General features: G+C 44.8%; 1 protein-coding gene across 1 annotated transcript; it reads right to left on the reverse strand.

Moving 5' to 3' along the window:
* Positions 1–8678: 8678 nt before the first annotated feature.
* On the reverse strand, positions 8679–9979 carry LOC144772102 (uncharacterized). Its single transcript, XM_078656277.1, has one exon. It carries the CDS (start codon positions 9963–9965, stop codon positions 8679–8681), a length of 1287 nt encoding a protein of 428 aa, XP_078512403.1. The 5' UTR covers positions 9966–9979.
* Positions 9980–11372: the final 1393 nt, after the last annotated feature.

Raw genomic sequence — 11372 nt, forward strand, 5'->3', positions numbered from 1 at the left:
GCTTCAATGGTGTAACAATGTGGTCGAGAAATTATAATTTTCACCGGCAGATTGACATTTTTTTAAGATGCGGCTGGTGCAGATGGATTTGGACTGTTTTGGGAAGGCAGGTGGTGCTCTGAGTGGTGGCTGGTGACTTGGAAGGTCAAGTCAAGAAAGCTTTATTCGATTGCTACATACGACAATCATAAAAGCACATAGGAAAAAGCACATCAATACATAGTCTAAAATAAAGAGGGTATCATCTCAATATAAACAAGATACATAGTACGTTGTAAAGTTAAAACATTATTAAATTCACATATACTTTATCCAGAGAAAGGATTAAGTAGACAAACAATTCCTATGGCTCAAGACTTTCTTCAAGTAATTTACTATTCTAAAAGTGCTATGGACATCTTCAAGCTGTTGTAGTGCAAGTAAAGCAGGCCGGCATTGACAAAGACCGAACATTTTTTAAACTGGTGCCAAGTACAATCTTCTTAAATAAGTATAACATTTGCAAAACAACATTACATGAATCGTAGATTGATTGGAATTATTATCACAGGGGCAAAGATTGAGGTTTTGAGACCAGTCGTTCATTTTAGGCAAGGTAACTAGTCTGTGAAAAACCCCCAACCTGAATCTAGTTAATAAAAATCTATCATAAACTCCAGGTATAAAAGTTAAATAGGGTTGAATATTCCAAATAGTTAAAATCAACTGGTTATGGAGAACAGTAGGTTTTAATATCTCAGATGACATTCTGATAGAATCCAACAACAAAAGATCCTCCTTTCTCAATTCTTTTCTTGGTATTTGCCGAATAGATAGAGGGTTAGTAAAATACTCTAGACGACCAAGGTATTCAAAAAGTTACGGACATATTTTATCCATGGAATTTCCAACACCCCTTCCAATTGTAACACATATAATAAGATATCCCTGTTTAACTTGGCCTCTTCTTTGGTCCATAACCTGTGCTAAAGAAGTACAGGCTCAAGCTTTATTAAGTCAGAGATAAAGGGGAGTCCCAGCTCTGCGTGACATATACATGATGAGGTGCTATTCGGGACTGATAAAATATATCTCAGAAAGGAATTTTCTATGCGTTGGATTGGAAGCAGGACAGTGAACCCCCAGACTCCTGCCCCATATACTGCAGATAAAACACACTTTGCCTTATAGATCTTGATAAGCTCCTCTGGTGGTCTTTTTCCTAGCTTTCTAGCAAAGATAGTAAGGGCAGTTGTTGTTTTAGGAGTACCAACTTTTTTGCTGAAAAAGCTTGTATCCAGGTGTCATTGTGGGCAAAAAGAAGTCCCAAGTAAGAGAATCTTTTAGTTGCCCCAATCTTCTGCCCTGCAACAAAAATGTATTTAGATTTCTTGATGCCAGGGCCACAGTGCAGGATAAAGGTCTTAGAGGAGTTTACTCCTAGGCTAAGATTTTTCATAAAGTGAGAGAAGCTATCTAACACCCTCTGAAGGCCGACCTTTGTGCGGGACATCAACACCGCATCATCCGCATATAGGAGCGCTGGTATTGGGCGTCCTGCCACTTGTGGTAAATCTATACTGTCTTTAAGGAGGGCATCCCCCAAACCATTAATGTAAAGATTAAAAAGAAACGGAGCCAGGACGGAACCTTGCCTGACTCTGCTCTTAATCGGGAATGCGGCCGAACACTCACCCTTCAATCCACAGCGCACATGTGCCTTGGCAGCACTATAAAAGCACTTAAGAAAATAAATGATCTGAACCTAAACCTCCATATCTTCTAAAATAGACAAGAGTTTACTTTGAATCACACAGTCAAATGCGGCTGTGAGATCCACAAAAGCTAAAAATGGGTTTCCCTGTTTTGCCCTCGTGTATTTCCCCACCAGGATGGACAGATTTAAGCCCTGCTCTATCGTTCCAAGACCAGCACGGAAAAGGTACTGCAGGTCAGACAGGACAGAGTTCTCCTGTGCCCAATCCTGGACGCGTTCCAAAATGATTCTACCTGTTACCTTTGTTACGGCATCAAGTAAGGAAATAGGCCTGTAACATCCCGGATCCGGACTATCCCCCTTTTTAAAATTGGGCACGATGGTGGATTCTACCCAGATAGGTAATAAAGAAGTGCTACAGCTGGCAGTAATCACCTGGGCTATGATGAGCCCCCACAGAGAGATATTTGATTTGAACAAATCTACGGGGACCCCATCTGGTCCAGGGGTGTTCCCTCCCTGACTTTTAGAGAGTGCCCGCTCCACTTCATCTAAAGTGAACAACAGGTCAGAGTAATGATGGGGTGGGTTCAAATATTATCCTCCTCGACATTACTACCCGTCATGTCAGAATTTCCCTCACCATTATATACTCTTTAAAAGTGCTCAATCCATTGATCCTCACTAATAGCTATTTCACGGTTGGGCCAGTCTCACATGAGAGAAAAGGTGTTTTGACAGCCTTCCAAAAAGCCAAGCTATTGTTGGTTTCAGAATTAGGAGTGCCATTTGTACCTGAAAAAATGGGAGGTCCAAGCACTACTCTGGTTTTCTTAGGTATTGAGCTAGACACATTACGTATGGAAGCTAGATTGTTTGACAGCAAAATCATAGAGAAATATTGCAGTTGCTGAACAAGGCAATTGAAGTCCGTAAGCTACAGCTTTAACTGGTGCAGAGATTGTTAGGTCACCTCAACTGTGCATGGCAGCTTGTCAAAGCTGGCAGGTCTTTTTGTCGTGGGCTTGATTTCGTCACAGGTACAAAGTTTCCTCACCCTAAGATCAGAGTTTGAGCAGCAATGAAGGTGGACCTGGAGGTTTGGTGAATGTTTTTGAGAGGCTTCAATGGTGTAACAATGTGGTCGAGAAATTATAATTTTCACCGGCAGATTGACATTTTTTTAAGATGCGGCATTGACATTTTTTTAAGATGCGGCTGGTGCAGATGGATTTGGGCTGTTTTGGGAAGGCAGGTGGTGCTCTGAGTGGTGGCTGTGACTTGGAAAGAAGAAGGGAGGAGCGTTGTATTCTTCTAATCCTTTCCAATCCTGGTAGCACTTGATTTGTGGGGTAAGGATCTGGCCAATAAAACAGTGACCTTCCACGTTAACAGCAGTGGTGCTGGTAAACAGTGAGAAGGCAAGGGACAAAAGATTGCTGAAATTGTTGCAGCACTTCCTGCTCAGGTGTTTAATGTTTAACCTTGTGTTTAGAATCAAACATATGCCAGGGGTGAACAATAACATCACAGATGCCTTGTCTCATTCACAGTGGCAGAGATTTCGTGGTTTGGCACCTTGAGCAGACCGATGCACCAAAAGTAATCTGCGAATCGGGCGAGTGAGAATCCTGTAATTGATAATGAACTCCATTGCGCTTAGTACTAGAACAGCTTACAGGTAGGCTTGCGAGGAATATTTGGTTAGTGGGGCAAGTAGAAGAGAGCAGCGTGCAAATGATATGGTGGCTAGAAGGGAGGATGTGGTGTAATGTAGCATGAGTAACATTGAGAGCGGTGTCTCAGCCACAGCAATGGCATGGAAATTGGCGGGATATGTTTTTATGGAACATTGTTCTGGGGATATGAACCCACTGCTGGGAAAAAGGGGAGACGGCTGCTACAAGTGTGGACGTAAGAGAAGAAGAGAGTGTCAGTCAACGAAACCTGTGACAATGCAGAGTTTTTTTTTATTTGGTACGAGGTCTAAACGAGGAGTGTTGCGCTTGAAACAGAGTCGTTTACATTATGCATGTTATGGTTTCAATTTCAGAGTTGTTGGGTAGGGGCTTAGAAGGAGGGATGAGGGTGGAAGATGTTGATCTAATGAAAAATCACTTGTGTCTGTATTTGAGGAAACCCATAAAAGATCAATTTGTAAACTGGGCAAGAATGATCTTACATTGCATACAAGACAGTGTGTGCCCGGTTAAGGCATGGCAGAAGTTTAAGGAGGCAGAGGGGACTAGGTTGGGTTTGTTTTTCGTTACAAAGATGTGAGAAGGTTATTTGTATCACAGGGTGTTGAAGCAGGATGCTGAGACGGCGTTGACTTGCTTGGTCATCGTGAGGGAGGAGTCCAGGATGAAGCCCAGGTTGCGTGCGTGGTCTGTGGGTGTGGGGGCAGTGCCCAGGGCGGGTGGCCACCAGGAGTCATCCCAGGCAATGGGGGATGGTTCCAGGATGAGGACTTCCGTTTTGTCTGAGTTCAGTTTCAGACGGCTGAGCTTCATCCATTCCGCGACGTCTCTCATCCCTTCCTGGAGGCTGGTTCTGGCGGTGTTTGGGTCGTTGGTGAGGGAGAGGATCAGCTGTGTGTTGTCGGCGTAGGAGATGATGTTGAGGTTGTGTTTGCATGCGATGGTTGCGAGGGGGCTCATGTAGACGTTGAAGAGGGTGGGGCTGAGCGAGGATCCTTGTGGGACGCCGCAGATGACTTCGGTAGCCGCGGACAGGAACGGTTCTTCCGGCGAGGAACGAGATGATCCACTCCAGGGCCGCGCCTTGGATTCCGGTGAAACTGAGGCGTTGTATCAGGGTGTGGTGGCATACCGTGTCGAAGGCTGCTGAGAGACCCAGGAGGATGAGGGCGGTGGTTTCCCCGTTGTCGAGCATTGACCTGATGTCGTCGGTAGCTGCGATGAGGGCGGTCTCGGTGCTGTGGTTTGCTCGGAAACTGGACTGTGACGGGTCGAGGGATCCGTTTGTCTCGAGGAAGGCGGAGAGTTGTTTGTTGACCGTCTTCTCAATGACTTTGGCAGGAAAAGGGAGGAGCGAGATGGGTCGGAAGTTCTTGAGGTCCGTGGGGTCCGCGGTGGGTTTTTTCAGGAGGGCGCTGATCTCGGCGCTGAAACCTGCCAAGTCAAGACACTACACTGGTGATAACTCAAGGTTGGTTCACTAGAAGGGCTCATTGTATGCAATGACTGGTGGGGTCTGAGGTAATGTAATCCAGCAGCATAACTCTAGAGGCTTAAAAGAGAAGACTTAAAATCACAGAAAATGTTATTTGTGTTTAATTTTTTTTCTATGGGCACAAATATATATTTTTGTTTCTTTTTTTGTTTCGAATCATCATGTTGTTTTAGAGAAGTTGTTCTTAAGGAACTTTTTTTAAACTGCTGACTTGGTGCTCAGCGTGTCTCTTACATGACATGAAGCTTTCAACTGTGCATGGCCGGTTGTCAAAGCTGTCAGGTCTTTTTGTCGTGGGCTTGATTTCGTCACAGGTACAAAGTTTCCTCACCCGAGGATTAGAGTTACAGCAGCAATAAAGGTGGACCTGAAAGTTTGGTGAATGTTTTTGAGAGGCTTCAATGGTGTAACAATGTGGTTGAGAAATTATAATTTTCACTGGCAGATTGAAAATGTTTTAAGATGCGGCTGGTGCAGATGGATTTGGACTGTTTTGGGAAGGCAGGTGGTGCTCTGAGTGGTGGCTGTGACTTGGAAAGGAGAAGGGAGGAGCGTTGTATTATTCTAATTCTTTCCACTCCTGGTAGCACTTGATTTGTGGGGTAAGGATCTGGCCAATAAAACAGTGACCTTCCATGTTGACAGCAGAACAGTAGTGGTGTTGGTTACAGTGAGGCAAGGGACGAGAGATTGCTGAAATTGTTGCAGCACTTCCTGCTCAGGTGTTTAATGTTTAACCTTGTGTTTAGAACCAAACATATGCCAGGGGTGAACAATAACATCGCAGATGCCTTGTCTCATTCACAGTGGCAGAGATTTCGTGGTTTGGCACCTTGAGCAGACCGATGCACCAAAAGTAATCTGCGAATCGGGAGAGTGAGAATCCTGTAATTAATAGAGAACTCCATTGCTCTTAGTACTAGAACAGGCTTGCGAGGAATGCTTGGTCAGCGGGGCAAGTAGAAGAGAGCAGCGTGCAAATGATATGGTGGCTAAACGGGAGGACCTGGTGTAATCTATCATGAGTAACATTGCATGGAAATTGGCCAGGATATGTTTATATGGAAACTTGTTCTGGGGATATGAACCCACTGCTGGGGAAAAGGGGAGGCAGCTGCTACAAGTGTGGGTGTAAGAGAAGAAGGAAGTGTCAGTCAACGGAAACCTGTGACAATGCTGAGCTTTATTTGGTACGAGATCAAAACTAGGAGTGTTGGACTTGAAACAAAGTTGTTTACATCATGCATGTTATGGTTTCAGTTTCAGAGTTGTTGGGTAGGGGCTCAGAAGGAGGGTTAAGGGTGGAAGATGCTGATCTAAAGAAAAATCACTTGTGTCTGTATTTGAGGAAACCCAAAACAGATCAATTTGGAAAAGGGGCAAGAATGATCCTACATAGGATACAAGACAGTGTGTGCCCGGGTAAGGCATGGCTAAAGTTTAAGGAGGTAGAGGGAACTAGGTTGGGTTTGTTTTTTCGTTACAAAGATGGGAGAAGGTTTTTAGTATCACAGATGCTAACAGTTATGAGAAAAGTGTTGGTATGTCTGGGAGTGAGGCCAATGGAGTTTGGTACCCATTCATTGGTGCAGCGTTAGAAGCTACGAGATTAGGATATTTAATGGAAGAAGTTATGAGGTTGAGTAGATGGTCATCTACCTGTTGTTTGTTTTATATCAGGGATATTGAAGGGTTGCACTGAGTTCAGTTTGCAAGATGTTTCCTTTTTAATTCTAGGTTGTGTATTGGAACCCAGTATGTCGATTCTTTACATCTGGATTATTGGCTATTCATTTGTTAAATAGGGAGGAAAGCAAGTTAAAGCTTGTCCTCTTGGGAAGAACTTAGGGTTTATATTGAAAGTTAAATGGTGCAGCACAGGGGTATGAAGTGGGAAAAATTGTTACAGTTACATCTAGGGGGAAATGACTTGGTGCAGTTATCTGGTTTGGGGCTGTTTCAAGAAATTAAAAAACATGTGGATATGATTGGAAGAATGTGGTTGCGACTTCTATGGTTTGGACAGCCATGGTAGCAAGGAGAGTTTGGCGTGGGGCAGTGAAATATAGCAGAGTTAAAAGAGCCAGGCATAAAGTTAACAGAGAAATGCAAAGTATTTTCTAACGCTGGGTAGAGGGGTGGTAGGGCATGGAGACATTAAGGAGGACTTCATTTTTTATTGACAAAATTTATGGGAATGAGTTACATTTAATGGAGTTACAGGATTGTTTGGCACAGAAATTGGTGGTGTCTGGATGGTACTATTGTGCTGAAGGCTATTGTGGTGGCAGCCTGTTTGGTGGGCAATGATAGAGGCTATAGAACAACAGCAGTGACATGCAAATGGTTCCTGGAGGCAGGGGGGTCAGGAAAACGTCTGTTCATGTTTTTTTCCTGGTTGACAGACAAGCACAGGGAACACAAAATAGGCCGGAAGGGTTGGGGCTAGTAGGCCAGACCTTGCTATAGGGAGTACAATGGAGCGATGGTTGGGGCATGTGTGGAAGGACGGTGAATGAAATGATAGGGGGTTGGTGAGAATGATTTGGCTGGTTTGTTGGGAGTTTGTTCATGTTGGGGAGGCTTAAGCATGGGTAGAGTTGGTTTGAACATTGTATTAGTGAGATGGGGTAATTTGACATATGTTGTAATGTATATAAGTTTCAGCTGCATACCTGTCCTAATAAAGTGGTGTTTAAATTGGCCTGCTCATTCTGTGCTGTCTCTCGCGATGCCGGCTCCTGGGGGTGGCATCTCAACTCATTGCCACCCCCAGAGTGTTTCGACCGTGAGGCGCAGCCCAGACCCTAGGTGACACTGGATTGGCTAATGGATGCCAGGGGTGGGGCTTAGGTGGCAGTTGGGGTCTGAGCAGGCGGTTGGATACAAAGTGATAATACGCTGTGGTCCTTTGCTCCCCCCCCTCACTCCCCTGGTTTTCACTTTTTAGCAATCATGAAGTTGGCTTGATTCACTGTTTTTTTAAGGTGGAGCTGAGGCTTAATTTTTCCCTTAGGACAGGTGGCAGAAAAGTACAGGGATCACAAAATGGTCCGGAAGGGTGGAGCCTGGCAGGGCAGACCTTGCCAGAGGGAGTACAGGGGAGCGATGGTTTGGGCACGTGTGAAAGGACGGTGAATGAAATGATAGGGTGATTTTGAGAAAGGTTAGAATGGTTTTCTTGGTGTTTGTTCATATTGGAGGAAGGCTTAAAGGTGGGAAGGGTCAGTTTCAACATTGTATTAGTGAAGTGGGGTAATTGGACATATGCTGTAATGTATATAAGTTTAAGATGCATACCTGTCCTAATAAAGGCCTTTTGCTCTTTAAATTAGTGTGGTCATTCTGTGCTGTCTTGCCCTATGGTGCACACAAGCCCAGAAGTCTATTCTCAAAAGTTTTAATATTCCATTCAAGCATCCAGTCTCACAGCCTTGCACAATAGGATAACATAGCCACAAAAGGCCTTTCATACATTCTCTTGCTTCAGTTCAACCCTGCCGAGCCAGGACACTACACTGTTGATAACTCAAGTTTGGTTTACTAGAAGGGCTCATTGTATGCAATGACTGGTGGGGTCTGAGGTAATGTGACCCAGCAGCATAACTCTAGAGGTATAAAAGTGAAGACTTAAAATCACAGAAAATATGTTATTTGCGTTTAATTTTTTTCTATGGACACAAATATATATTTTTTTATTTTTTAGTTTCAAATCATCATGTTGTTTTAGAGAAGTTGTTCTTAAGGAACTTTTTTTAAACTGCTGACTTGGTGCTCAGTGTGTCTCTTACATGACATGAAGCTTTCTTTGGTGTGTTTTCAGAACGTGGCTTTGACGGAAGCTTTTCCCACATTCCACGCAGTCGTAGGGACGCTCCCCAGAATGTATTCTCTGGTGCACATTGAGACAGGAGAGTCGGGTGAAGCTTTTCCCGCACTCAAGGCAAGGGTATGGACGCTCCCCAGAGTGGATCCTGTAGTGTACACTGAGGTGGAAGCGGCGCGTGAATCTCTTCCCACAGTCGGGGCATGGAAATGGGCGCTCTCCAGAGTGAATTTTCTGGTGTACGTTGAGAGTAGAGAGTTGGGTGAACTTCTTGCTACACTGCAGGCATGGGAAGAGGCGCTCCCCAGAATGTATTCTTTGGTGAACCCTGAGTGAGGAGCGCCAAGGGAAACTTTTGCCACACTCCAGACAATGATGCGGCCGCTCCCCAGAGTGGATTCTCTGGTGTACACTAAGGTGGGAGCTCTTGCTGAAACTCTTACCACAATCCTTGCAAGCGTAGGGCCGCTCCCCAGAGTGGATCCTCTGGTGCACATTAAGTGTGTTACGCTGCCCAAATCTCTTCCCACACACCCCACAATGGTACGGGCGCTCCCCAGAGTGGATTCTCTGGTGCACTCTGAGGTTGGGTCGCCGTTTGAAGTTCTTTCCACACTCAAGGCACGGGTAAGGACCGTCCCTTGGATGGCTCTTCCGGTGAACTCGGAAACAAGAGAGGCGGTTGAAGCTCTTATTACAGTCCAGACAGGAGTAGAGACGCTCCCCAGAACTGGACTTTTGATGTTCCTTCAAAGATGAGCAGGAGGAGAAGCACTTTCCGCACTCTTCGCAGGTGTATGGACATTCTCTAGGATGCATTCTCTCGTGTAGACTTAGATTTGAACTTCGTCTGAACTTCTTCCCACACTTAGTGCAAGAGAATGGTTTCTCTTTTGTGTGTGCAAGCAAGTGACGCATCAAATGCTTTTCGTACTTGTATCGCTTTCCACATTTGAGGCATGTGTATGGCTTCAATGAACTATCTTTTGAGTGGATTTGCCTGTGCTCTTTGAGAAGCTTTTTGGGCTTGAAGCTGCTTCCGTCATCAAAGCTCATGAAGAGACATGGTATACTAAGTAATCCAGACTTGTCCCCTTGTGAGTCCACCAGCCACTGATCTGAATTTTCATTTCTTTCCCTGTTGTTTTCTCCCTCGGCACACTGGTAGGTACTGAGCGTGGATTCCACTGAGAAGAAGTCTTCTTTCTCCAGCTGAAAATGGTAATCCTCTAAATGCTCCTCGGCCATCTTTCAATAATTCAGGCCTGTATCTGCCAATAAGAAGAAAATAGAAAGAAGATCACTATATGGCAGGGATCTAGTTACAATAAACCTAGATGCTTCAAAGTGCTGTTCTCTTTAGGCCCACACAGATTCACCTAGCTCAAGACAAGATTAATTTAGTAGTGGAGTGACTGGTTCAAGGATCATTAGACATTTTGATTCCATATTTAATGTAATCAGTTTTGTCATCGCTAATACACCTATGTTTAGCATCATTTTGCAGCCACAGTAGAGACAGCATTACATACAATGCTACATAGCTTGGGTTTTAGTCAGCACTTTGCTCAAGATTAAGTGGCTTTCTTGTATGTATCAGTTTCCTGCACTTTATTGGATGATGTTCTGGTGCCCTGTTCTTGTGTTTGTCTCACTCTTTGAGCGTTTCTTCGTTATCCTTACTTTAGGTAAGCTGAGTTGTACCCTTACAGTGTTGATGTGAGTAAATTATTTTTTTTCATCTTGAAAGTATAGAAAATAATGTTAACACAAGGAGATGATGGACAGAGTGCTGAAACTTTTCAAACACTCACCCTCAGTCACAGATCTGGGTTGAATCCATCATCATTCTTTAGCTCACTTTGCCACCCCAGTTAAGACACAGCTATATGCAAATCAGTCTTGACCCCTTTGCCTCATGGGAACAGTCCAGCCCAAACTGCCAAGTTATGTCTTCCCTGCACCGGATACAAGCATCCTGGGATCGGTATCGGGCTAACAGCCCTCATCAGCCAGGCTAACTTGAATCCAGTGGCAAAGTGAGCAAGGGACCCACATCTGGGCATACCCTGCCAACATATGGCGAACAAAGAAAACACAAGGAGATGTTGGACGGAGTGCTGAAACTTTTCAAACACTCACCCCCAGTCACAGATCTGGGTTGAATCCATCATCATTCTTTAGCTCACTTTGTCGCCCCAGTTCAGACACAGCTATATGCAAATCAGTCTTGACCCTGTGCCTCTTGGGAACAGGGTCAAGACTGATGTGCATTTGGCTGGGTTCAAATTGGAATGGCATGGGACGCAAGAAAACGTTGGCTTTAGGCCCAGATCTCTGTACTGGGGTGATTGTATGAGAATGTTCTGCATTCCGTCCATCAACTGTTCTTTTTGCATTTGTCACCCCGAGTGGGACGGGTATACCCAGATGTGGGTCCTGTGCTCTCCATGCCAATGGAAGTTGAGCTATCCTGGATGATGAGGGTTGAAAACCCAAAACCGGTCCTAGGATGCTTGTTTCCAGTCCAGGGAGGACCTGGCCTGGCGGTTTGGGCTGGACCTTTCCCATTGGGCGCAGGGTCAAGACTGATTTGCCTATGGCTGGGTTCAAACTGGAATGGCATGGTGATCAAAAAAACGATGGATGTAGGCC

This window comes from Lissotriton helveticus, chromosome 8 (assembly GCF_964261635.1).
Source record: "Lissotriton helveticus chromosome 8, aLisHel1.1, whole genome shotgun sequence".
In the NCBI taxonomy this organism is placed as follows: Eukaryota; Metazoa; Chordata; class Amphibia; order Caudata; family Salamandridae; genus Lissotriton; species Lissotriton helveticus.

Excerpts from the sequence above, each read along its gene's own strand:
- LOC144772102 (XM_078656277.1), bottom strand. The coding sequence starts at position 9,965 with ATGGCCGAGGAGCATTTAGAGGATTACCATTTTCAGCTGGAGAAAGAA.